Here is a 26,310-nt window from a genome sequence, read left to right as displayed (position 1 = left end):
CTTAAGAAATCCAAGTGCTTCCTATGCTTCTCCATAAAGCGTTTCTATAACCCAAAAGCACTTCAAAATTATTCTACCAAATGTTGTAAAAAGCGTTTTCAGTTGTCAGAAAGTGCTCTTGGCTCTTCTAGAAGCACTCCTAAACAGGATCCTAACTATAGTGTAGCATGTTGGTGGGTTTAGAACCAAATGATGAGGCTACATTTGACGTATGAATGGATGAGATTTTGGCCTCCAACTTTATATCACATAGCAATTACATTATGTACCTCAATAAGATTTTGCATTTGATGTGATGATTTATAGCTTCCGAGGTAAAGTATACCTAGAGCTAAAAAAAATAGTATGAATTTATGCTTCCCCTCTCTCTAAAAACAAAAAGAAAGATCAAAGCCAAATGTTTGTCCTTAAAAATATAAAACTATATAAGAAACTAAAAATGAAACAGGTTTTTTTATTTTTTTTCTCTCTCTTCACTAGAGGGGAGGTAAAGGAAGGAAAAACACAAGACAGTTACAAAAGAGCGCAAACAAACGGGCCCTAAACAAGTCTTTCACATCTCTCATACTCAGAAAAACGCACGTGTGGCTTTTACAGAAGAAGGTTCGGAAAGCACACAAGGCCCTTCATCTTAATCCTTGTTTGGTTAACAGAAGTAGCTTCAAGCATTGGCCTTGTTTCACTCAGGTGCGTCTCTTTGTACTTTCGTTCTCTGGTCAATTCGCTTTTTGGGTTTTGATTTCTTACCACAATCTCAAATTGGTTTCTGCCAATTCTGCAAATTGTTGCTGAAATCTATCACATTTGCTCTGTTTTTGTTTCTGCTACTCTTTCTTTTCTATTTTTGAATGTCGTAAAGACATTGTAAGCTTTATGTTTTTCTGTACTCATGATATAGTCCATGTTCGAGATGACATTTATATTATTTGAGCAAAATTTGTACATGGGTCTTGTTCATTTTAATTAAGAAATGTAGGAATTTGTTTTCTGATGCCATTTTGGTGAATATACAGATGAAAATATTGCCTGGAAATAAGGGTTTTAGGTTTTGAGTTGAAGATCCTGCATTCTGTCATCTGGGTTTCGCTGGAGAATTCGAGGTTTCTATGTGGATCTGACTTTGGTGAATTATAAGACAAGAAGTGGAGGGAAAAAAGATGTTGCCCAATCAAAGCTATTCCCGTATTGACACTTCAGAGCTAAAATTTACAATTGTACAAAAAATTGGGCATCAGAGAGCTGAGAAATACTTTGATCTGACCAGAAGATTGTTTGGTTTGAAGATTAGCAAGTGTGACTTCAACAAATTCTGCATTCGGACTATTGGGAGGGAAAATGTCCATCTTCATAACAAGCTTATTAGGTCAATTATCAAGAATGCTTGCCTTGCAAGAACTCCACCATTGACAGGTATTAGGAAAACCGGAGGTGCCCTCAATGCTAAAGTTGCAATTGGCTATCAGAAGAGTTGTGCTCAACCAGTTTACGGGGATGCATTTCCTCAATGCCCTCGCAAGGGCCGGTCTGCTGTTAATCGAGATCGTAAGTGTCGGGACCGCCCAAGTCCTTTGGGGCCAAATGGAAAGCCTCAAAATATTGCATATGAGGAATTGATTTCCAAAGCACATGAGCAGCAAAGTCCTACTGAGTTGCTTTCTCTTGACAGCAGGCCTCCCATTGAAGTTGCCTCTGAGGATGGAGAAGAAGTTGAACAGGTTGCAGGGAGCCCAGCTATTCAAAGTAGAAGCCCAGTAACAGCTCCCTTTGGTATATCCATGTATTTGGGTGGATCACGTAAAGCTTTTCCTAATGTATCAGTGTGTGGTGGTACATACCACCGTGAAACCTGTCAAAACTGTGGTGAGCTACCTGATACAAAATCGTTAAGAAGTCGTTTGGAGCGTAAGTTGGAGATGGAGGGTATTGGTGTTTCTGTAGACTCTGTTAACCTCTTGAACAATGGGTTAGATACTTTCCTGAAGAGATTACTGGAACCTTGTATTCGATTAGCTGGGACAAGGCATGGGGACGAGCACTTAAAACAACTAAACGGTCTGTACATATGTGGTTCAAATGGGACATTGCGTGGGGGACATATGCAAAGAGAAACAAAATCTACTTTTGCATCCATGTTAGATTTTTGTGCAGCAGTGGAGTTAAATCCGCAAATACTTGGCGAAAATTGGGCCATACAGCTTGAGAAGATTGTCCTTCTGAAGAGTGAAAAAAAACCTTGTATACGTACATTCAGCAGTTGATGAGATCAAGGGACGTGAAACTTACACCCTCAATTATTCATGGTTCAGTTTTTTGATCATTTGACCTCACATGAATTTGTAGGCTCTGCCTCTTCAAGGTTTTAAGCATTGACATAGGAAAAATTTGTGGATTCTGTGGGAAGTTTGGGTAAAGCTCATTAGGTTGCATAGGCTTGATAGTCATTCTTAAGAGGGCATGTTAATACAGTAATATGTTAACGTTTTCATACAAGACCTCACTGTTTGAAGGTTTGGACACTACTTTCAATTAATTTTATTTTGTTCTCTATTTTTGTATATTCAACGTTCATAATTGGTACAGTGACTTCAGTTATCAATTAGACAGTTACAAATCTTTAGAAAGTTTGAACTTCAAATGGATTTTACTTTTCTTGCTCACCCTATTTTAACTGGACTATTCATTCTTCTCAATTGATGAAACTTGTCAGTGCATTGTGGAGAAGGAAAGGAAAGGTGGGTATGTTGGTTCCGCCCAGCTTCGTCGGCTATATAATTTCAAAAAAATTTCTTTTGATTAAATAGTTTTGAAGAGGAACTCTTAATTGGTTGTGAACAGTGGAAGGCGCACAGCCAGATCTGAAGCCTCAGCTCAATATCAAAGACCAGAAGGCATTGGTGAAGAATGCTGACCTGACTATTAACTAGTTAGTGGTTAGAATGTTGTTATATTGCATAGGTAGGGTAGTTTGTTCTGGGGCTTGCTTCACTGAGCTCAAGATGAGCTATGTTTTAAATGTCAGATTGTATTACTGTATTTTTTGTTGATTGACGATTGACAGAATCCAATTCATTATAGAATTCTGTTTTTGTTCAATTGCCTCCCTGGTTTGAATCTACACATCCAAAAGCAAATCTGCTGACAAAGCCTTAAAAGTTAACCAGGTTAAATGGGAAAACTATCTCCCTCTACAGGGAAGAAGAAGAAGTCGAATTGCTTGCGTTAGATGTGTAGAATTATCAGTGAACCAAGCACAAAGACAAGTTTCTTCTAGAACTGGAGAAAAAGAGCTTATAATATAGAACTTGGTTTTCAAGTTCCACAAACATTTGTTTCCAAGAAAATAGATTCTTAAGTGATACTATCTTGGTTTGTCTTCAACAACATCAATCAACCCACTACTTTACAAAACCCTGAAAAGTTTGCTAACAAGATAATACGGGAATAGAGATATGCTAGTGTTAGTCGTTCAGTGAATTATCAGTACCCTCAAAGTTTAGTCTAATAGCAATATCCTATTTTCAATCACTTATGCGAACATGATTAATTGATAAACTGTTGATTGACGTGAACACCACAATACAATCTATATTGATCAATAGTAAACAATCAATAGTGTTCGATATCCCAACTGAATAAATAAATAAACAATATAAACCAATTTTGGTCGGTAGCTTTGTGGGAGTTTTTTCTGTTTACCGCAGGGGAGCCAGGGAGGGAAAGGAAAGAAAAACAAAAGACAGTTAAAAAAAAAGCGCAAACAAACGGGCCCTAACCAAAGTCTCCACATCTCAATTCTCAAACTCAGTAAAGCGCACTTGTGTGTTTTCATCTGAAAAGTACACAAAGGCAAAGCCCTCTACTTCCTAATCCTTGTTTGGCATGTCCTTGTTATAACTGGAACAGCTTCTAAACAAAACAGACAAAGCACAATCACCAAATAACAATTGGGAAAAAGAGGAAAGAAAAAACACACTCAAACTCAAAGGGCAATCCAACTGCCTCGTTCGAGCCAGGTTCGTGTCTCTCTCTCTTTCTTCGTTCTTTGGTCAACGCGCTTTTTGGGTTTTTATTTCATGCCAAAATCTGATTTGGGTTTCTGTCAAATCTGTAAATTCTTACTGAAATCTATCAAATTTGCCCAATTTTTTGCTTCGGCTACTCTTTCTCTTTAATTTTCCAATTTTAGAAAGATATTTTGATATTTATGTTTCTTTGAACTCTTGGTTTAGTCAATGTTTAGTTCCCAGTGATATTTATCTTTGTAATTGAAGTAATTTGAGCAGAATTTTAGTACCCATGTTCAATTTGAATAAGAAAATTTAGGAATTTGCTTCTGATGCTTTGGTGAACATGCAGGTGAAAACATTGTCTGAAAATTAGGGTTTTAGGTTTTGGATTGAAGATCATGTATTCTGTCATCTGGGTTTTGCTGGAGAATTCAAGGTTTCAATGAGGATCTGGTTTTGGTGAATTTTAGCAAGTGGAGGGGAAGAAATGGTGCCCAATCAAAGCTATACTCGTATCGACACTCTAGAGCTGAAAGGTCTGATTATCCAAAGGATTGGGCATCAGAGAGCTGAGAAATACTTTGATCTGATCAGAAGATTGTTTAGTTCAAAGATTAGCAAGTGTGAATTCGACAAGTTTTGCAATCGGACTATTGGGAGGGAAAATGTCCATCTTCATAACCGACTTATCAAATCAATTATCAAGAATGCCTGCCTTGCAAAAGTTCCACCCTTGACAGGTATTAAGAAAGGGGGAAGTACCCTGAATGTTAAAGTGGCGAATGGCTATCAGAAGAATGGTTTTCAATCAGTTAATGCGGATGCATTTCCTCAATCTCCTCGCAAGGGCAGGTCTCCAGTTAATCGGGAACGCAAGTTCCGGGACCGCCTAAGCCCTTTGGGGCCAAATGGAAAGCCCCAAAATTTGGCATCTGAGGAGTTCATTTCTAAAGCACAGGAGCAGCAAAGTGCTAGTGAATTGCTTTCTCTTGGAAGCAGACCTCCTGTTGAAGTTGCCTCTGTAGAAGATGGAGAAGAGGTCGAACAGGACGCAGGAAGCCCATCTATTCAAAGTAGAAGCCCAGTAACAGCTCCTCTAGGTATATATTTGGGTGGATCACGTAAAGCTCTTCCTAATGTATCATTGTGTAGTACTTACCACCCTGAGACCTGTCAAAACTGTGGTGAGCTACCTGATACAAGATCATTAAGAAGTCGTTTGGAGCGGAAGTTGGAATTGGAAGGCGTTAGTGTCTCTGTAGACTGTGTTAACCTCTTGAATAATGGATTAGATGCTTACCTAAAGAGATTAATAGAACCTTGTATTCAGCTAGCTGGGACAAGGCATGGCAATGAGCACTTAAAACAACTAAGTGGCTCATACCCGTACAAAGATGGTTTGAATGGGATGTCACTTCCGAGAAATATGCAAAGAGAAAGAAAATCTACTTATGTGACTGTATCGGATTTTTCTGCCTCAGTTGAGCTAAATCCCCAGATACTCGGTGCAGATTGGGCCATACAGCGTGAGAAGATTGTCTTGCGTGCTTCTGAAGAGTGAAATAAATCATTGCACACATTCAGCGGTTGATGAGATGACGAGGCATGAAATTGCACCCTCAATTATTCATAGTTCAGTGTTTTGGATCAATTCTTTAACCTTACACGGATTTTTAGTCTCTGCCTGGTACGGAGTTTTGAAGCATTGCGATAGGGAATAAGTTGTAGATTATGTGAGAAGTTTTGGGTAAAGTTCATTAGGTTGCATTTAGATATAGGCTTGATAATTGTTTTGGAGGGGGCATGTCTATACCAAAACATGTAAACAATTTATACAAGACATCACCAGTGTTTGAACATTGTTCTTCAATGAATATCTGTTTTTGTTCCCATTTTTCTTATTACCAAGTTATGGGAAAACGTCTTATTCACAATTCAAATTATTGGAGTTAGACAGTTACATATTCTTTAAATTTACTTTTCCTGCTTGCCTTATTTTACTTTTAGTGTTACATTCCTCTCAGCTAATGAAACCTATTAGTGCTGTGTTATGAAGTTTGTCTTATTTTTTCCTGAGCCTGTAATTGAAATAGCGGGTCACACAAAATAATTTTGTCAGGATTTCTCCTCTTCCCTCACTTGGAGCACTGATACTTAACTGACATAACGGTGTGTGCAGTCCTTGACGTGATCAATGCCTAGGCTTATGTGAGCAAAGTTCTTGAGAAGGCATCTCTTTGATTGAGGGGTCGCTTCAATTTTCTTTTAGTGAGGAAATGCATATCCAAAGGCGGTTGCAAGCCTGGTGTATATTAGAACAGGTGAGCTTCTGACTACAATATCAAGCATATAAATTGTTCAAAGTAAGCAACAGCATCACTTTGAGCTCACAATTCATTGCCTTAAATATAAAACATGTATCTGTGTGTGTGTGTGTGTGTGTGTGTTGCTTCAAAACCACGCTTCCCAACTCACTTTATGGAACCTTTCCTTTCTTAGGAACGAATATCTGCTATATTCGATGATTAACTGATGTATGAAATATCTTTTGTTTATTTGTTTGTTAATCTTCCCCACCGGTGAAGAGCTGCTGTCTGAATTTTGTACGTAATGAAGTTAGCAGTTGACAGAAAAATACAATGTTCTGTGTAATTCCACTTTCGTATCGGCAATAAACTGTATAGAGGATCAGTTCAAGTTTGAAGAAAGCCTTAAATGCAAAGTTTGTGGTGTTTCCTACATGGACCTCGCCAGTTGATTGATGGGGCCGGCAAAGAGAAGGTGGGGTGGCTTGGTCTGCTCAGCTATACAATTTGGAAGAAGTTTTTTGAGCGTCTGCAATATGAACGTTGTTGTTTTACTGTAACTTTTTTTTTTTAGATTCTTATCTAGACACCCTGTAATACTTCTCTTGTATGTTATGCCTTGGTTTAATAAAAGCCATATCCACTAACTCAAAGAATCAATGACTTTCTGATGCCAAGTTTATGAGGACCTTGAGATGGTGTTCATTCAGCACCAGTTATATCAATCAGGAACTCACCAAAGATGTGCCTTTCCTTATATACTTGTCAACCTGTTCTAAAGAACTTGAATTGCTGAAAAACAGCTCTTCCAGAAAAAAAAAAAAAAAAAAATTTAATATACAAGCAAAATGAAAACCCGGCATGCATTTGTTTCTGAGAAAAGAGATTGTCATTTGTAAGTTTCTTCTCAACATCAACCTACTGCTTTATATAACATAACGTGTATGCTTGTTTTACAAGTACCGGGAAAAACACGGTCTAAAGATAATTACCAATGAATCTAATTCATAAATAATGTAGGTCTGTCTAATTTAAATCAGAGTGAGATTCATAGCTTGGGCTTCAACCATGGTTCGGCTGTGGATGTCACATTAGCATTTCTGCGCAGGCACCCAGAAGCTTTACTGTGTAAAGGCATCACAAGCAACTTCCAAGCAGGGTTGTGGAAACATGTCTAGATCTTGAAGATGAGACTAATGAAATAAATTGGCACCTACAGTCAATTCAGCTAGGATGTTGTGCCTGCTTTCTCCAGGCCTGCCATGTATGTCATATAAATGGTCCACAGATACGAAAATCCATTGCTCACTAATGGCTGTCCAAATGAGAACATAAGAGGAAAAAAAAAAAGTTCCCAAGTTAGTTGCAGATCATGTCAAATATGTCTGTTGGACAAACAACGAGGTGAACTGATCAAATCAGAAAATTTCCCACTATTATCTGGAGCCAAATCCAAGTTGTGTGTGTTACAGAATAGAACTCAGCAGACAACCCCTTTAAAATTTCAAGTGATTCCCAAATCCAAAAAATTTGAGAAAAACCAAAATAAAATAGAGAGAGAGAGAAACTTCCACATATACCTGTAATTGGACCGGAATGAATCTGAATGTGATAAAATCGCACAGTGGCCAGTACATAACACCACTTAACAATGTTGGGAACAAGTCTCGCTTTAAACGGGCACCAATTTCTGTACCGTTTTCACCTGGATTTGGCAATCATGGAAAATACTTAGACCATATGAACTTGAAATGAAACACCTTGTATACTTAAAACATCTTTCTGCAGACTCAGTTCGGCTCTAATTGTTTACTTAGCAGTTAGTGCTTGAAGAATTAATTCACATAGAGACACGTTATACCATTATTCATAATGCATCAAAGTTATACCATTATTCTTGCATACAAACAGGAAACACCAAAAGTTAAACACAAGGGTCAAGATTAAAAGTCAGTACATCTAGACTTCTGTTTATCTGGGCGAACTACAACTAGACTTTATACATGTATTTATCCCTTTTCAGCATCCCATTATCAACTCTCTGTAAAACTGATTTTCATCTTCAATTTCAAGAATAAAAATTGGAAAGCCAATTTCCAAAGTAACTTATACAACGAAGTGTGGCAGGCTCAATCATAATTTTCACAAAATAAAACCTAGAACAACCTAATTCACAATCATTGACAAACCAATCTACTTGCCGCTTAATTCAATCCTCACAGCTTTAAAATGCGCACGGAGTTAAAATCTTTGCTGAACATATTATAACATGAAAAGAGAAATGCCCTGATTCAAGAATGTAGAACAAATTTTATGTACTACACATGATTTGATCTGTGAGACAAATGCAGCATTAATTCATACAAATCTTCGCAAAATATAAAGTTATACAAAGTTGAGGCAGAGCACATATAATCCTTGGACCTTGACAAAGAGTATTCAACATGAAAAATGTGCCATAAAGAAACATGTTTTATGCATACCTTGTAGACATGCATTCAAGGAGAAGAAAACAACAGTCATGGTAGGTCCATAAAGCGTCTGCCCCATAGCCATTTTCTTCAATGTAGAGAAAATATCACGTTTTGGGAAGACTCTTGACATGAAATTGAACCAGAAATGCAGGGATGGCCCTAAAACCAGCATCCCATATCCAGCCATGCGCAATGTCCTTACAGCATCATAAGATTCTGAAAATGATGATTTTGCTAATGTCTGATAAATATCACTACTTTCATTAGATACCATATTTAAACAAGCGCCAATTGAAAAAATGTACCAGAAAATGCCCAAAAGTGATGATTTAATTACGGTTTGACTCACCTGGGAAGACAAATCAGCAGCAGTGTAAATAAGCGCTGAAGTGACACTCTTTGTCAAAATAGGCCGGTGCTGGAGCATACCCAGATACCAACCCACGAACCCAAGCTTAGAAACCGACGTCGTTTCAGCAGAGGACTTGGAGGAACAGAAGGCGGAGGAGAAGACAGAGGGAGAGAGGTCGTAGTCTCTGGCTTTCCGGAAAACTTGGGGGAAGCGGAGGTATGCTTTGGACTGCGTTTGGGATTGGAGAAGAGTCCGGGCTCCGATCGGGTCGGTGATGGAGTGCTTGTGTAGAAGGCGGGTGATGTTAGTATTTCTTCTGAAAACGGCCGTCATTGTGGTTGTTGCAGGTCTTCAATGGGGGAAGGGCAGAGGTTTTGGTTTTGGTCTCTCTGACGTGGGGTTTTGGGAGAGAGAGAGAGAGAGAGAGGTTTTAAGCGACATGTGAGAGAGAGACGTGTGTCGAGTTATATAGAGGAAGGGGACTTTTGGTCATTTGGTGGCAAGTTTGGGGTTTTGTTTTAAAATATAGAAATGAATTGGGCTTTCTCCACTTTATGTATGAAGTTTGTACTCGCTTCCCTAACCTTTAGAACAATGGTATATGTTTTGGCTTTTATTTATTTATAATAATTAAAAAGAGGAGATAAATCCCAAAGAACAACCTACACCAGCATATCTGTATAAACTAGACGAGTTCTGGTAACTCCTAGCAAATCATCAATCAAACTATTCCCAACCCAATCTAGAGCATTATCAAAGATATAAAGACTCAAATCTAAGTTGTAGTTCTAATTGGCCAAACAATCAGAAACACTGTTTTTCTCTTCGTAAACATGATAAACACTGCAGCAATTACTCTTTTTTTCTTTTTTGGTGCATAAGAATAATTTCATGTTTATGTACACTTGTACATTGCTCTTGTTTCCCCTATAAATACGAGTTATTCTCCATTGCCACTTGGGAACTATGGGGGAAGTTGTTCGATTTCATTAGATACAATGGTTGATAACAACCTACCTTATAGTTCCGTATTGAGCCTTGAGCAAGTGGTTGAACTAATGAGATATCATTTGTAAGAATTCTCTAGTGTTTACTAATGTCATCATTTTTTTCTCTCTACAAAGGTCATACATGAGACTTAAGAATAGATATGAGACATCATTTCAGTATTTAGCAAACAAAAATATATAAAAGAAGGGAATAGTAAATTGATTCTTAGCCTTATGTTATGATGGAGAAAAGGGTATCCAAAACTCATGAAATGAGAATTTTACATTTCCAAAATAGGAGATGAAGTTCTTTGCCATCGTGTCTTAATTTTAGCATAGATATGCGTGTATATAAACAATTTAATTCTTAGCCTTAAGTATATCATATTACATTTATAATATTTTCAAGCTCTTCAATGTGAATATTGCATTTCCTTCAACAACAAAAAACAGCTCTTGAAATGAGAATCGGTATGCAATACTTTTCCCTCGTAGAAAGGAAAAAAGAAAAAGAAACTTGAAAGTGTGATTACACACGTGGAGTAAAGTGCAAGCGAGTATGCCCTTACTCAATACACGGCAAGTAGGAAAAGAGCGCCACGTATATGTATGCCGACCTTTTTTTTTTGCCTTTTCGGTTACACACATGCCGACCTTTTTGAACGTGAACCAAACTGTTTCCAGAAAGTTTGGTGTACCAATTTTATCATGCCACGTGTCTAGAAATTTTACACGTTGCCTTTGCATTTGCAGTAATGCCCTCGAAGATCTGCCTATATTCATTTGAGTTACTAAAGCTGTATCCTGTAGGTTTTGTTTTGTGTATGACGCATCTCGTGTCACCATTTGATGTCTAGTCCATGAACATTTGATATTGAGTTTTGAGGTATGCTATGTTTTCTCATTTTCAGAACTCTTAATATGTCCATCGACATCCAACCAAACAAAAAAAATGTCACGTGTGATTTCTGAGTGTCGATGACGCAGGTTTGATTTCTTACAATCGATGCATGTGTAATTCATAATGCATAAATTTTCAAAGTTCACATCCTCATAATTTTCAGAGTTTTCGTAAAGCCTCTTCTTCTGATGATTTTCGGATGGGATTGAGCACCTTTTTAAGCAAGTATTGGGTTTGAGCTTATGAATTAATCTAGACGTTATGATTACTTAAAGCAAGTACTCAATAACAAGGGGTTTGAAGTTCAGTTGGTGAAATGGTGAAGTGGTAGAGAACATTTATCCTTACAACCGATGTCCCGTCCTCTAAATAAGCTGTCCACAGTACACAATACTGTGGCTTAATACAACAATTGCCCTGATCATATTGAAGGTTCCGATCTCAGAATAATTTTATTTTTGCTATGATAGTGTTTACTTTTCATATCCATACATTAACAGTGTGCCATTGCCAGATGCATAATATAATTAGTGATTACAATCCTGCTCCTTTATAATACAAGGTTACTATCTTTATAAGGATGATCGAGAAATTCCAGCCTTCTTCTTCAGCAACCAAAGTCGTAGGGTACCAGTCCTTTCAGCTCTGGGCCATTAAGTCTGTTGTTTTCAAAACTGAAACAGAACCAGGGCAAATTCAGTAAATCTACAATGAGGTAAATAATGAAACAGAACCAGGTGGGCAAATTCAGTAAAACTGCAATAAGGTAAATAATGATTATAGGGCATGAGACTTGGAGACCTGTTCAAGATCTCTAGACTATGGAAAATGACCATCATATGCATACTATGATTTGTAATTAAGGAACTTATTTTATGAAAAGAACTGGTTTAACTTTTGAAACAGCATCCAGAATAAAGTTTGAGATTTAGTTCATGAGTATTCATTCAAATCATCATGCCCTCCAATACTCCAGGCTCCAGAGTGACTTCACTCTCTGAGAGTTAAAACTATCCATCAGCTATACAATGATGAAATTTTTTGTGTGCCGTACCAATTAACCGGAACTTATCCAAACCACCATCTGGTCTCATATTGGGCCTGAATCTTGGTTAACATTTGAATGCATGATGCACACACAACACATATTTCAATGGCCATGTTATCTCGGAACGCTGAAACAATCGCGTCCCCAGATCCTATCCTATTAACCTAATAGGAAACTCAAAACTCATTTATAAACTTTTGGTTTCTCTTTAGGCTATGATTGGTTTTAGTGCCATGGCGCATACTGCATATGATTGAGAAGATGAAAGAAAGGGCTGTGACAGAAATGGTACCTTTCCATTGAGAAAGTCCCAAATGGGCCATCAACTGGAATTGTTCCGCATAGATCATTGTTGGAAACATCACTGTCACATTAAAATCTCATAAGACTGCTACTAATACAGTAATAAACTAGCCAAATAATTTCAGAATGAGAACTAGACTCAGGTTTAGATTTTAGTTTCCAGTTATCTCAAGATTATAACTTACAAAACTTTCAGGTTAGAAAGGCTGACGAGCTCCCTTGGAATAGATCCTGTTAGTTTGTTGTTGTTTAGTCGCCTGCACCATCAATTTAACCATGTCAAATGCAAATTAGCTGCAATTTTGTGAATTGTAAATGTTGAAATATTCTGGCTGATCAGTCTGAAAGTACTTACAGAAATCTGAGTGACTTCAATTTGGAGAAAGATTTGGGGATTTTTCCTTCAAATCTGTTGCCATACATATCCATGCTAACAAGGCTTTTCAATTTCCCCAACTCCTTCGGAATTTTACCACTTATGTCATTTCTATAAAGCTCCCTGAAACACATTCAAAGATTTTCACTCAATCACTTCTTCAGATAATTATTTTCATTAACAAATTGTACAAGTACACTGTTATCAAAGTCAGAACATGTATAAGTAAATTGAAATCAAGATTTGATCAAATTTTCTTTTTTCCACTTGATATAGGAACTGGGAGAAAGGGAAAAAAAAAAAAAATCTTCAGTCATGTGGGTCTCTAAATCCACAATCTGTTACTTGAGTGAGCTTTTTCATTTCTAAAGTTGGAAACAGTATAAACATGGGATCTTTTGCTTCCTTGCTTTTCTAAGCAGCCAAAAAAATACAGTCCCTTTCTTTTTTGGGGTCTGAATCAAATACAGCATAACAGAAAAGGCTGGTATGAGAAAAGGAAACATACAAGTACTGTAGGTGCTTCAGCTCCCCAAGCTCAGGCCCCAAACTCCCAGAAATGTTAGAGTTGCCCAAATCCCTGAAATTGAAGACAAGGAAGTCAATCAGGACACATAAATAGCCAACAATTCCAAAAGCGCTTCCGTCACTCAAACAAGAAATCCAACAAGCACATAAACCCAATAAAATTTTAAATTAAATTTAAACATGGTAAGAACAAAGAACAAAGAAATTAGAGAATCTTACAAACGGATCACATGGTTATTAGAATCACAGGTAACGTGGAACCAAGTGCAGGGATTGACCAGAGTTGGGTCCCAGCTCTGCAGGACATTGGTGGCATCATTGAGTCTGCTTCTCAAAGCATGCAAAGCATTTCCTGAAATCAAATTAAATCACAAGTCAAAATTACAGAATCTCAAAGATACCCAACAAAGAGGACACGGAAAAGAAACTGGAAGCTGAAATTGATGTGGGTTTTGAGGAAATTTTCCCTGATTCTCCTCTCTGGTTTCTCAGCAACCAAAAGGAAACTAACCCAGTTGAGGAAAAGAGGGAAAATTTGAAACCCAGAAAGGATCTTGCAAGATGGGTAGGAAGGAAGTACCTTCAGAGTTTGTGGAGAAGGCAGGAGAAATACATAACAGGAAGGTGAGAAAGGAAGATACTATGGAGAGAGGAGCCATTGGAGAGAACAATGGAGGAACTTTGAGAAGTAAACAAAACAAAAAACAAAGAAAAAGAAGCGAAGTGGTGGTTTTGGTTTCAAAAGTGCAAGTGTTGGTTTGCAAAGTTCGTCAAGTCAAATACGATTTGCGTGGTGTGCGCTATGAATAGTAATATTCAAATACTACTGTTTACAGTCTTTTAGACTTTAGAGCTCCTCTCTCTCTCTCTCTCTCTCTCTCTCTCCTGCTGATGCAGAGAGGGGGTCTTCTCAGACTTCTCAAGCCCAATTGGATTGGAAACAAGTGGGAAATTCATGCAGTGGTCATGACTGACCTGTGAGTTTGTCTGTGGACTTGTGAAAGAGAGCTAAAAGAAAGTCTTGCCTTGCCGCGTTGAGTGGGGGCCACTTGAGGGGTGATCTGGGAAATTGGAGAAGACCTAGTCTTAGCTGCTGAGCTGGTGGGCGAGGGTGGTGACTATGGGGAAACACCAAAACAAATAGGGCAGTATACCGGGTACAGTGTGAAGTGAGTTTGGTGAGTTTGTCTTTTGAACTAGTTTTGGCTTTTGCCAATTATGTCCTGCCATGTTAGGCAGGCATGCCTGAATTCAACCCATTATATATATGCTGGGCCCTCTTGTACCATGTTCATGTTCAAAGGGATCAAAAGGTTGAAGGTCCTGTTTTTTATTTCTCATTTTTCTATAGGGAAGATGCTAGAATATAATCGAACTATTATTCTGCTATTTTCCTAACTCTCTTGCTCACAACAAACTTTATTATAAAAAGTAGTGTATGTAATGAGTTTATACTTCCTTCCTATATTGATCTCTCATCACGTGACTTATCACAATTACTTCAACTTTTTTGTCAGGAGATTATACCCTTTATTTCTCATCATGTGACCTAATACAAACCCTTTGTAACAAAAGTTTAATTCCTTACATAGGTCTTGCTCGGATACAATTTTATGGATTCCACTTCATTTGTGAGAATTTGGATAAAAGTTGAAAAAAGAATTGAATTATAAAGCATTACACCTTTAGAATGGAAGAATCACAAACTTAGCAACTTGGATGTAAAATATGTCTTTTTCGAGAGCATGTGGATTTTTATTATTAGTGTCCTCACAGAAACGACTTTCCACACAAAGAAAGAATTGAGTGGAGGGGAAATTTCCTTCTTTATTTGTCGGTTGGTAAAAGCCAATGGCCCAATATGCTTAAGTAAGTTCTGGGCTGATGCTTAATGAGTGATTTGGAACCTGCCCTGTGAAACTTCTTTGACCGAAGACATTCATGGTGGGCAATCAGTTCAGTACCAACAATTTTGCCTGACAATATGGGTGAGTGGGTCACTAGGATTCTTTTTTGGCCAATAGGAAAATGAGGTTGGCTGACTATGGTAGATCTGACCAAAAAAGAAAAGAAATTTTAAAGCGAGACCATCACACCGTCACGTGATGTTATCAATCCAAACATTGTAATATGAATGAACGGCATAATTTATATACTATGATATAGTAATACACATATAACATGGATTGGAAAAAAACCATGCGACACTGTGACTGTCACACGAAAAAATTACTAATAGATCAGAGCAACTTTGTGCAAGACAAATAAGCTTTAGCCAATTCATATATTTTTAATGAACATACAGTAGATTTATGAAATGCAAGCTCCCATCCAGATATCTAAATTGATCTGTGCCTAGTAATTTAACATTCAAAATCCAATTCAACACCATTTTCATAGTCTTTAACAGACTTTTTTCTTTTGGGCATATTGGATGGTTGAATAGACAATTTCATTAACTAAAACCATTTTAAAGCCAGAGTAGCTAGATACATAATACATTCTAAAGCCCGTCCCAGTCTGCAAGTTTTGCAGTTTTAAGGATCACTTTTTAAGATGTGGGAAACAAGAATAAACATCAGCCTTAGGGTGCTTTGCTTCAGCATGTTCCCGGCACTTCACCTCTGATGTGGTACATATAAATGTCTGCATGCACACCTTGCACTGCATTCGGTAACCATTACCCGCCAAGATGCATCATTGAAGGAACGAAACGAGCGACAACACCGACAACAATTATAACAAGAGCAAACCGGGTCACAAACTTTGTCAAAGAGTTTAAAAACTATTTCTAATGCAATGACATTGAGCAAGTAAAATAAGTGAATCAAGCACAATATGTCAGTCATAGCTTCTCACAACCTCATCATTATCAAGGTATGGAATTCCACCAAGCTACATAGTAGGAATAATAAACTCACAATAATGCAGGATGAAAGATTAAAATGTGCCTTTCTATTTTCTCTAAACTTGTTGTGAGGTTTTTGAAATAAGGTGTTCTGATCCAAGAATATCTTTGTACAAGTCGTGCTTATAGAGAAAAAAAGACTTATAAAACCCATGGAGATCACTAGTCCAAAAGCAGAATTAGACATCTCACATGTACATGAACTTGAGGCAACTTATAATCAACAACAAATAAGCAAATTAACAAAGCATCTCCTAAGATTGAAAATGATAACAACACAAGAAACCGATACAAATGGAAAACACAAGTACGAATATCTATAGGAAATTGATTAAAACAAGATCATTCTGAAAGGGTTTTAAAGCATAAAAATATGCATAATGGATGTCAAGTGAGTAAATCATATTTGAATAAATTTCATTTGTTGATTTTTTACTGCAACTTAGTATCTGCCCATGATCAAGTGGACATGATTCAGTAGGGATGGATATGTATAACAGCAATTGTTGATCAGCTAAGGCGTAGGAGGAGCTGAAATAGCTGAAATCAAAGTGGAGTCATTGGATTAAATAGAAAAGAAAAAACCAATTAGAACAGAGATGTACAGAGTGAAAAACTCAGGCGCCGGAACTCAAGCCGGAAAATTCCACAACAACCATCTTCATATCACTACAAGAAGCGTACAAATAACACATATACATATATAACATATATTTCCTCATTGCCAATCAATCAAGTTACAATACCAAATCACAAAAGCCAAAATCTCCAAACCCCAGCAAAGTAAAATTTTAGAGTAAAGTTTCTGTACAAAACATTAGATAAGTCACAGGCTCTAAAATCTATTCAAACCAAGAAATTCTTCATCAACCAATTGGATAACAAAAAATAAACAAAATTTGAGAGGCACCCTTTTTTTGGGTGAATGAAATTTAAGCACCAACAAATGATATATAGCTTAATAATATATCAAACAGCAAAACCCATCATAAAGCATAATACTTTGAAACAAATTAAAGCCAAGCTTGCAAAGGGACTACCTACCTGGATGTTCATGGCCTTTTTGTTGGCCTCAAGCTGGCTTCCTAAATAAATAAATAATTGAACAAAACCCAGATGGATCAGCATCATCACACACGAGTCTAAGAAAATCTGAGGCTTGTGCAATGAAAGTAAGATAGAGAAAGAATTACCCTTGGCGGCTTTTTGCTTCTCCATGTTCCTTTCGCGTGCCGTCTTGGCCTTCTGCCCGTTGCCTCCTCCCATGGCTCTGATATGGAAAACCAGACTGCAGAAAAAGCACCAGAAACGTTGCTTTGAGTTTTGGGTAGGGTGCTCTTTTTATTTGGGAATGTGGAAGAGAAAGAAGAGGAGATGAGAGGAGGAAGGAGGAGGAGGGTTGTGTTTAAAGGGTGGCAAGAAGGCAATAGAGACAAAAAAATTGGACTTTAGGTTTTTTGTTTTTTCGCTGGAAATAAATTGGACTTAGTTGGAGGTTGGTAGAGTAGGAGGATTTATGTCAGTCGGTTCACCAGGCAAGTGGCAAACAAGAGGAGAAAGAATTCCATAAAATAGGGTAGCAATTTTTGGTCTATAATGTTATGACATGTGTGATAACACTTTCATATGGCATATAATTATTGATCAGAAATAGTAAAATAAATTTTTTTTTGTTGCAACTAAGTTTTTCTCAAATAAGAGATGATGTGTTTTTTGATGTGCCTACCACCTCAAAATATGTGTCTACAATACCATGTCATATCATATAGGAAATATTTTTACTCACTACTTTAACCTAAGTTGAATCATCACTATCCTTCTTAATATTTGATAAGTGTTCATAGGCATAACCATGATCAACTTTTTACTTTGTATTTATTGAACAATGGCTATACATATGGACATATACCAAGTATTGAGAAGGATGAGGATGATACACTTGTGTTAAAGTGGTAAGCAAAAATGCTCTCTATCATATATGTGGGTATTTCTTATTTTCTTCTTCATGTTATTCATTAAAAATCATCGTGTTTAAAATTTGTACTCAAACAAATGCGGGTTAATTCAATTGGCCAATGTAATGTGCCTATTTCCTTATACTCAAGTTTGAATCCCCATCCTCTACATTAGAATAATTTATGATATCGTCCTTATTAAAAAAAATACAAAATTTTGAACTCAAGACAACCTCTGATATAGCAAAGATTGAGTTGAATGTGTGTGTGAGTGGAGGCTGATTAACATAATCCAATAAATTTAACAACTTTTGTCATTTCATATCAAGTAATATTAACATTGATCTTCCTAACTTTATTGGGACTCTCCAATTTAATAGTCAATTTATTTTCAGTTTAGTTAATGGAAAATTTAGTTCTTGTGTTTTACCTGTTAATCAATTCCTCTATTTATCGTTAAAAGTTGGTAAATCTTTTTTTTTAAAGGTTAATAAAAAACTAAACTGGTTATAAAAATATCAATTTAATAAATAGTTTGATAGTAGGGTGTACTCAGTTATTTTTAGAGTTCATTTAGCACCACTCAAAATATATTGGTTATTAACTTGGTTAATACCCCGGATACACCCTACTCACCATATTCAACTCTACTCAAACATAAACGAAAAACCCTACTCCAAAAACTATGTTATTTCCTTTTATTGACAATAAAAAGATTAAAAAACCTCCAAATACCAAGCGAGTTCATACGTGCTTACTTGGAATTGAAACTGGAATTTGGTAATTGTGTATTGAAATTCTAAAAAATTGAAGAAAAAACCAAATTCAATTTGGGTGAAAACTAAGAAAATAAAGATTGAAACTTTTGGGATTTGAGTTGAAGAATCTGCTTAACTGGGAAAAATAGATAGAAACCCTATTCCATTATGTGGTTGAGCAAGGTACATGTGCTAATTCATTCAAACTCGAATAAGGGAAAGTGATGTAGAGAGAATTCAAACTCGAACCTGGTAAACATCATTTATTCAATAAAAGAACCACATGGCAATGGCGAATAATAAATCACAGAGAAAACAGGGGGCTTTCTACTGCCTTTGAATCAAAGCTCAGCCATGATATCCGAATAATTTAGTATGCCACTTAACCTTGATGAATGTTGTTACCAGATTCGAATGGGTTTGCTGCTATGTAATAGAGTGGATTAGGGTGTATCCGGGGTATTTTTGGTAATTAAATAGGGTGTACTTAGTTAATTTTACATTTTGATTTAAATATTAGGGTATACTTAGATCATAGGGTGTACTCAGTTAATTTTAGGGTTCGTTTAGCAGCACTCTATATTTTTTGTATTTTGTATTTTGTATTTTGTAATTTTTAATGTTTAAAGGGAGGTTCAAGTGGAAGAGGGAAATTCTCAGCAAAAGAGAAAAACGGAGAAGAGGGAAAGAAAGGATACTCAACACTGAAAGAGAGAGAGCACGAGAGAACGAGGAAGGCTGAACTTTCTACACTGAATGAGATTGTTTCGTCATATCAAGCTTTGATTTCAGTCTCACCCAAGGCTAAGGTAACACGAGATTTGTATAATTTGTCTGAAATTGAAAGAGAGAATACGCATTTGGATATTTCCTAAGCTTTTTTTAGTTAATTTTTATGGATTCAATTCACTCTTCCTTAGTTGTATGATTAATAGATTAGCAAAAGCCTCGCACTTTTAGATATTATTTAGATACTAAGAGCTGTTGAATCTTAGATTGAAAATTTCATGATGGTTTGGTTATACCCAGATACTTAAATACTTAATTTTCCACCACATCATCTGTAAATTTTACATTTTCTTCTTCTTCTTCTTCTGGGTTTCTTATCTGCCCATTTGGATAATCGAATTCATACTTCAATTTCATTTCCTATCTATTTTGGTTTTTGGGTATTTTGCAGGTGTTGGTTATCTTTCACATGGCTGAGAGACAAGCGGCAGATCAGCAGCAGCATCAAATTGATGCCCAGATGCAATCCCCACAGCCTCCAAGGGAAGACATGGTTGCCTGTGTGATAGCACTGGAGGCTGCTTTGCTTCCATGCTTGCCTGCCAGAGAGCTTCAAGCAATTGACCGGTCTCCCCACCCTTCTCATCAGAGTTAGTACCAATAGCTTTACATGCCTTTCAGTGTATGCTTGCTTGTATGTATGTGAATCCTCTTTGATACAGATGCTTGGTCACCCACATAATAACCACTTATCCTGAGACTGAGGCTAGGGTTTCTAAGTTTTGATGATAAAACTACAACTTTTTGGATGTGTACGCATTTGTTTTAACTGAAACTTTGTAGTTTCACTTTTTTGTTGATAAACTTTGAGAGGGTGAACCTCGTGACAGAGCTATGTTACCCATAAAAAAATTGCAATAGGGTTTCTTGGGTCCACAATAGAAAACATTCTGTGTACCTGTCTCTGGCCAAAGCCTAAAGGAAAGAGTAAGGAATATATTAAATTGGTTAAACACACTCAGTTTGGGAGTTCTTGCTTCAGCTTTGGCAAAAGAGTTATATTTCAACAGAGAGTTGGGAGATTTGAACAGCAAGAGAGTTGGGAGATTTGAACAGCAAGAGAGTTGTTGTTTGTTTCAAATCAAATCTCAAATAACCAAGTGTTAGCCTTTAGTTCTAAATAGTGGCTGGAAAAGAAGGAAATTGTAGATTACATAACATATTCATGCGGGGGTAAGAAAATCCATTTTGACCAAAAGTTTGGATTCTGGATGCATAAATGGGGACGTAAAGTCTTGCTCTCTATGAATTTTTCCATTTCATATGAAAATTCTACTTACAAGTGTTAGGATTGTTTTGGAACTCTTGGTTATGTTTTTGGGTAAATCTTGTGTACCCACCTGAAAAATATCATTCTTGTAGTGGCTACAAAAGATTCATGGATCTTTTGTTTTACCTTTGTAACCTTGGTTGACTTGGCCTTTGAGGTTGAGGTTGCGTTAGGAAACTTTGTTTATCAATCATAACATCAAACCTTATAACTGTCAGTCTTTGTAAAGTAGTGAACGAAGTTGCCAAGTCTTCTTTGATCCTGAAGTGCACAACGAACAACAATGCACCAAGAATGCATTTATCTTTACTTCTTCTGATGGTGTTTATTTTGTCATTGCTTCAGTTGATGTAGAGAGGCATGCCAGAGATTTTATGGAAGCTGCCAAAAAGCTTCAACTATATTTTATTGGTCTACAACGTGAGGATCAGCCAACCAAGGCCGAACAACTTAGAAAGGTTATCTGAAGACCATGTTGTTCAGCTTGTCCTTAGCTTATTAAGCCTTTGTTTTCTTAATGTTGCGTGTTTTCATTTTTCCAGGAGATTGATGCGATGGCAGAGGAGTTGAGGATAAAGACTGAGCTTATCAAGAAGCATGAAAGGTTGATCCAAGGGTGGAAGAAGGATCTGAAAGACCAATTGGACAAGCACAACACTGAGCTTGAGAGGGTGTAGTTACTTGAGCAATAAAATTGTATCATTCCATTTGTTGGTAGATCATTTGGATCCATAATGATTTTGCTTCAATGGTCTCTTGTAAAAATTATGATCTGTTACATCCAAATCGGCTACGTAATTTACAATATGAACCTAAAAGATCAAAGTGGTTTTGTTTCCAGTGCTGTTTCGTTGCCCCCTCTAAAGATCAAGGGGCTTTTATAATTGCTTTGGCAGTAAAAAAAATTTCTGTCAAAACTTGATCATGGTCGATTCGTTGTCTGATGGGGTTCTTATTGATGTCCCCTGTTGAACTTACATTCCTACTTCCCACTGGCATGAGGCAACGCAAAATTTAAAATAAAATCCAAACTTAGATTTGGGAAACCACTCCATTCTACCGTAGTCAAAGAACTAACCAAATTGAATTGATTATATTTATAGACAATTATAAATCTCCTGTTACAATGCAATATAGTACAAAACATAGGAAAAAAACGCATTGATCGCATTGATCACTGAATAGAAAATGATGAGAACGTTTTCTTCACAAAAGTTCACATGTTCCTTCTGTCCATATCTTCCATTCCTTTTCTAATCTTCGGCTTCAATCTGAGAAACCAGTACCTTGCCTCTTCTCCTCCTGTTCAGCTTTAACCCAAGCGGCCTACACAAAATGGAAATACCAACAAACCCATTAGACAAAGGAGGAACCAACAAATAATCAGAATTTCAACAAAGCATTGCAAAAAATACATTAAGCACAAGAAAAAGAGCATTTACCTTATCTCGTTGAAGTTTCGAGACATGTGGCTTCATGGAGTTTCCTAAGCTTAAACCTCCCCATTGTTCTTGTAGTTCTCTGTCCCTTGCTTCTTTACGAGTTACAGAGAATCTGGTTTGTTCTTCTGGTTGCTGAGCAGCAGCCACCTTTTCTCTTTCAAGCCTTGATTTATGTTTAACCAGAATTTGGTCCAAACCACATGCTTCTTCCGATTGTGAAGGCAGTTTTGTATTACTTCTTTTTACTTCAGTTGCTCCGTTCTCTGACTGTTGCTTCATCTTCTCTTTCTCCAGTCTGGAAACATGTTTTACCAAAACTTTGTCCAAGCTCTCACATTGTGTAACACTGCTTTCTCCCTTTTTCTTTTTGAGCGTATGATATTCGTAATTGTTTCCCATTGCCAAGGCTTGGATTTTCTCCCTTTCCAACCAGTGGACTGGTTTGACCATAATCTTGTCTAAACCATCTTCAGTCTCTTTAGTTTCAGCCTTCATATTCTGAAGTGAGTTTATTTCCTCTGCACTAGGATTCTGCAGTGAAGACCCAACTTCATTTTGCTCCATCCTAGAATTCTCGTCAACATCCTTATTTAAGTCTAAATTTTCTTTCCCCTCTGATCCTTCCTCAGAAGAAGAAATAGCCATTTTCTTTTGTTGTGCAACTGAAGCAAATGAATCAACTTTCTTCTTCAGATAAGGAAACCTAACTCCTTCATGTACATCAGTCTTCCTTCTGTTCTTTGCTTCTTGGACTTCCCTCTCAAGTCTTGAGACATGTTTCACTAAGAACTTGTCTAGGCTGGGGAGTTCTGAGACATGTTCTTTTTTGCGACTGCCCACTACCGATTTTTGGTCACTTGTAGCAGATGTTTTCGCAAATTTTGTCTTGGCCTCTTCAACTTCCTTTTCAAGTTTTGAAGAATGTTTAACTAGCATACTTTCCAAGTCAGGAATGGCATCAGAAGATATTTTGTTTCTCAGTGAACTCTTTTGAAACATTTCAAAATCTCCACCTGAATTTTTCTTTGCCTCTTCAATCTCTTTTTCGAACTTTGAACCATGCTTCAGAAGAATGCTTCCCAAGCCTGGAATGGTTTCAGAGGTATTTCCAATGTTATCTAAATTGGCCTTCTCATCAACAGTTGCAGTTTTTTCCGTCAACTTATTCCTTCTATTCTTGGCTTCTTGTACTTCTTTCTCAAGTTTGGTCATGTGCTTAACTAAAAACTTGTCAAGACTTGGGAGTTCTGATATAGTTTGCTTCCTTCTCACCTGCCCATCTCTGAAGTATTCAGGCTTTGCCGCTCCAAATCTTTGTGGAAGGGTCTCAGCAGCAGAGCCTTGATCATGAAGCTTGCTATTTTCAACTTCCATTAAGGCAGCATTTAAACCACAAGTAGCAACTATAGTGGCAAGAGAGGAGAGTTCATCTTCTTGCAAACATTGAAGCCTCTCAAGCATCATGTCTGCTATCTTTGCCATATTAAGCTTACCAAATGACTGCCTTCTGTTTTTACTCTGTCTTTCCTCAAAACCTGGCATCTTATGATCTAAATCTTGGGAAATGATAGAATCTTTCTGGGATACTACTTCAAGTTCTGATCCAGATTCTGATTCACATTCTGAAGTAAACTCAGACGATTCCTGATTATTTTCACTTGTATCAGGATTCTCACTAATTTTTCGGAGCAGATCTTTGAATTCATCTTTACTAAAAGAAGGAGAATTTCCAAGCCTTACTAATGCAATTTTAACAGCTGCAGCTACTTCTTTATCAACGTCAAATGCAGTCTCAAAAGATGCTGTGACTGTGTGAGTAGTAGACCCTCCTCCATTAACAGTGGATGTTTCTATTTTACATGGCTTCCGAGGGCAATTTGGTTTGTCAAACATGATAACTCCCACAGCTGTTGCCTCTTCAAAAGCTTCGGCTGCAGCCTTGTCTGCTTTCAACAGCTGTGCTTCTGCTTCTTTGCTTTGAATCCTGAAATAAAGATTAAAAGAACATTGTAACTAAGAAATTAGCCTTTAAACTGCTTAATCATGATTAAGCATCCAAGTTCAAACAATTACCTGGATGCCCTAAGAATGCGACACCAAGATGCTTCCACCAGTGCAGCTTTTCGTGCCTCCATTGCCTTTTGTGCAGCTTCTTTTGCTGCCATTTTTTCCCTTAGGACTTTTGAGTAATGCGGATTAGAATCCCCTAAAGTCTCATCAAGAGTTAAATTCATGCCATCTACTTCCTGATAAAAGCCAACAAATTAGTATTTTGGTTAACATGGAAATTAATCAAAAAAACATTAGAGCATAAATAACAAGTGTTTATTAGAGAAAGATGCAAAACCTGCAGCATTTTGATCTTCCTCTTCAAATAGGAGTCCCCTTTTTTTCGCGGGAACCAGTTCAGAGGAGAGGTCCTACGATGAGAAGGCTTCTTTATTTGTGATTTGTTAAGAGAATTCAACGTTGATAGGCTAGTCTCTTTCAAATTTTTATTCTGCACTATTCAGAAAAGAAAATGGGGATGTCAAACAAAACAATACAGGACTTGACAGAAATTAATTTGGTCTATATCACAGCATTTCCTGCAAATATAGAACACAAAAACCAACCAGAAAGGTCAACACTGAAATGTCAGGTTAAATTAACAAATAAATTCATATTAAAATTGCCTTCTTTCCAACATCCATGGTATTCTTGTAATGACAAAGATATCTTATCAAGCAAAAGCCAACTGAATTTAAGCAGTGGAAGTAAGGCATTTCGAATCCGCTTCTATCAAAATATCAACACAAAAGTGAAGCTAAAACAGAACACCAAGTAGAGGACTTAAGAAAAATTTAACTAATCATTTAGTTTATGGGGCTATTGGAATTTCAATCGGCATAAATCCCAACAGTAAAGAAAAAAATAACAAAGGTTTTAGGGTTCCAAATGATTAACAACCAGCAATTAAGTACCAAATCAAAGCCAATCAATAATCCTCATTTATTCAAGGTCCTAGGGTTTCAAATCCACTAAAGCCTAAACAAATCAGGATCCAAACACAAACAGAGAATCCGATTCAAGAAAACGGAACAAATCTAAGGCACTGATGGAAAAATAGCAGTCTTGAATCTGAAGAACGAAAGGTCAAAATACTTACGTTTCCGATCTTGGGGCTCACGGTGGTCGTGTCGACGGCGTCGTTTTCCTTGTTGTTGGAATCAAGAACGGCGTCGTTAGTGCCTCGCTTGTCTGACACGGAGATGCAACCCAAGTCCAAGCAGCCGAGGTCCATGGCTAATCTCTGAGACGAAAACGGGGATCAAGAATCGCAGAAGAGAATGATCAATGATGAAGAGTTCGAAAGGAATTGTGAGATCTGAGGGAGGAATGCGAAGATTTTTGTTCTTTTGGGATTTGGTAATCAGAAGAATGTGAAGATTTTTGGCTGGTATCCAAAGAGGGTTTATTGTTTTTTTCAAATGGTAAGTAGCCGTTACAGTCTAAAGGGCGTGTCTTTTGGCTCCAACGGTCCTTTTAAAATGAAGTTACCTTATTCTGTCATTGTGGTGTGTTTTTGGATGTGGAGGATACGAGAGAATCACACCTTTGCTTATGTGGCAACTCACTCTATTTTTCTTTTTTCTTTTATTTTTTAATTACATGAAATTTGAACTTAAGATCTCTGCTCTCCGACTCCACTTGAGTTAAGGCTCGTTGACAAAATGACAACTATATTCTATCTCAATTAAGAGATCCCTCAAATACAATCGAATTCCATAAAATATCCTTCATTAAGTTTATTTGATAGAATCCCTGAATAGAAGTGGACTCAATACTTAATTGTACCATATTTCATATCCTGACCTTTTTGAATTTTTATTTTGGTAGTCCAAGAGAGTTGTGGATGATGACA

The 26,310-nt window shown here is 37.1% G+C and overlaps 7 protein-coding genes across 10 annotated transcripts; 3 read left to right on the top strand and 4 right to left on the bottom strand.

The window, feature by feature from the left end:
* Positions 1 to 513: 513 nt before the first annotated feature.
* On the top strand, positions 514 to 3,093 carry LOC110772627 (uncharacterized). 2 transcript variants are annotated; one of them, XR_015826137.1, is made up of 3 exons: positions 514 to 687; positions 1,014 to 2,507; positions 2,708 to 3,093. XR_015826137.1 is itself a non-coding variant. In XM_021977080.2 (2 exons), exon 2 carries the CDS (start codon positions 1,158 to 1,160, stop codon positions 2,256 to 2,258), a length of 1,101 nt encoding a protein of 366 aa, XP_021832772.1. In that variant the 5' UTR covers positions 514 to 687; positions 1,014 to 1,157; the 3' UTR covers positions 2,259 to 3,093. The 2 variants fall into 2 exon arrangements, 1 of the variants encoding a protein (XP_021832772.1); XM_021977080.2 differs by having other exon boundaries at positions 1,014 to 3,093.
* Positions 3,094 to 3,788: 695 nt separating this feature from the next.
* LOC110772637 (transcriptional regulator of RNA polII, SAGA, subunit) lies at positions 3,789 to 6,973 on the top strand. 3 transcript variants are annotated; one of them, XR_002529129.2, is made up of 4 exons: positions 3,789 to 4,013; positions 4,357 to 5,610; positions 6,187 to 6,328; positions 6,593 to 6,973. XR_002529129.2 is itself a non-coding variant. In XM_021977094.2 (2 exons), the coding sequence occupies exon 2, from the start codon at positions 4,495 to 4,497 to the stop codon at positions 5,566 to 5,568; it is 1,074 nt and encodes a 357-aa protein (XP_021832786.1). In that variant the 5' UTR covers positions 3,790 to 4,013; positions 4,357 to 4,494; the 3' UTR covers positions 5,569 to 5,897. The 3 variants fall into 3 exon arrangements, 1 of the variants encoding a protein (XP_021832786.1); XR_002529128.2 differs by having other exon boundaries at positions 3,790 to 4,013; positions 4,357 to 5,694; XM_021977094.2 differs by lacking the exons at positions 6,187 to 6,328; positions 6,593 to 6,973 and having other exon boundaries at positions 3,790 to 4,013; positions 4,357 to 5,897.
* Positions 6,974 to 7,162: 189 nt separating this feature from the next.
* On the bottom strand, positions 7,163 to 9,599 carry LOC110772638 (protein SYM1-like). The gene is made up of 4 exons (XM_021977096.2): positions 9,137 to 9,599; positions 8,797 to 9,028; positions 7,894 to 8,018; positions 7,163 to 7,628 (listed from the first exon to the last, which is right to left on the bottom strand). The coding sequence occupies exons 1-4, from the start codon at positions 9,470 to 9,472 to the stop codon at positions 7,542 to 7,544; spliced, it is 780 nt and encodes a 259-aa protein (XP_021832788.1). The 5' UTR covers positions 9,473 to 9,599; the 3' UTR covers positions 7,163 to 7,541.
* Positions 9,600 to 11,453: 1,854 nt separating this feature from the next.
* Positions 11,454 to 14,227, bottom strand: LOC110772635 (leucine-rich repeat protein 2). The gene is made up of 7 exons (XM_021977092.2): positions 13,865 to 14,227; positions 13,504 to 13,636; positions 13,265 to 13,336; positions 12,736 to 12,879; positions 12,566 to 12,637; positions 12,370 to 12,441; positions 11,454 to 11,703 (listed from the first exon to the last, which is right to left on the bottom strand). The coding sequence occupies exons 1-7, from the start codon at positions 13,941 to 13,943 to the stop codon at positions 11,637 to 11,639; spliced, it is 639 nt and encodes a 212-aa protein (XP_021832784.1). The 5' UTR covers positions 13,944 to 14,227; the 3' UTR covers positions 11,454 to 11,636.
* Positions 14,228 to 15,534: 1,307 nt separating this feature from the next.
* Positions 15,535 to 17,705, bottom strand: LOC110772621 (uncharacterized protein At2g23090). The gene is made up of 3 exons (XM_021977075.2): positions 17,386 to 17,705; positions 17,237 to 17,277; positions 15,535 to 15,948 (listed from the first exon to the last, which is right to left on the bottom strand). The coding sequence occupies exons 1-3, from the start codon at positions 17,456 to 17,458 to the stop codon at positions 15,829 to 15,831; spliced, it is 234 nt and encodes a 77-aa protein (XP_021832767.2). The 5' UTR covers positions 17,459 to 17,705; the 3' UTR covers positions 15,535 to 15,828.
* Positions 17,706 to 19,539: 1,834 nt separating this feature from the next.
* Positions 19,540 to 21,804, top strand: LOC110767947 (mediator of RNA polymerase II transcription subunit-like protein). Its single transcript, XM_021971614.2, has 4 exons — positions 19,540 to 19,714; positions 20,086 to 20,284; positions 21,310 to 21,422; positions 21,507 to 21,804. Exons 2-4 carry the CDS (start codon positions 20,104 to 20,106, stop codon positions 21,639 to 21,641), a joined length of 429 nt encoding a protein of 142 aa, XP_021827306.1. The 5' UTR covers positions 19,540 to 19,714; positions 20,086 to 20,103; the 3' UTR covers positions 21,642 to 21,804.
* A 213-nt stretch (positions 21,805 to 22,017) lies between these two features.
* Positions 22,018 to 25,944, bottom strand: LOC110767949 (myosin-2 heavy chain-like protein). The gene is made up of 5 exons (XM_021971616.2): positions 25,555 to 25,944; positions 24,754 to 24,906; positions 24,480 to 24,652; positions 22,407 to 24,390; positions 22,018 to 22,290 (listed from the first exon to the last, which is right to left on the bottom strand). Exons 1-5 carry the CDS (start codon positions 25,687 to 25,689, stop codon positions 22,231 to 22,233), a joined length of 2,505 nt encoding a protein of 834 aa, XP_021827308.1. The 5' UTR covers positions 25,690 to 25,944; the 3' UTR covers positions 22,018 to 22,230.
* Positions 25,945 to 26,310: the final 366 nt, after the last annotated feature.

This window comes from Prunus avium, chromosome 8, assembly GCF_965620075.1.
Source record: "Prunus avium chromosome 8, drPruAviu1.hap1.1, whole genome shotgun sequence".
Taxonomy (NCBI): Eukaryota; Viridiplantae; Streptophyta; class Magnoliopsida; order Rosales; family Rosaceae; genus Prunus; species Prunus avium.
The sequence above is the reverse complement of the archived record's forward strand: the minus strand, read 5'-3'. Positions and strand labels throughout refer to the sequence as shown.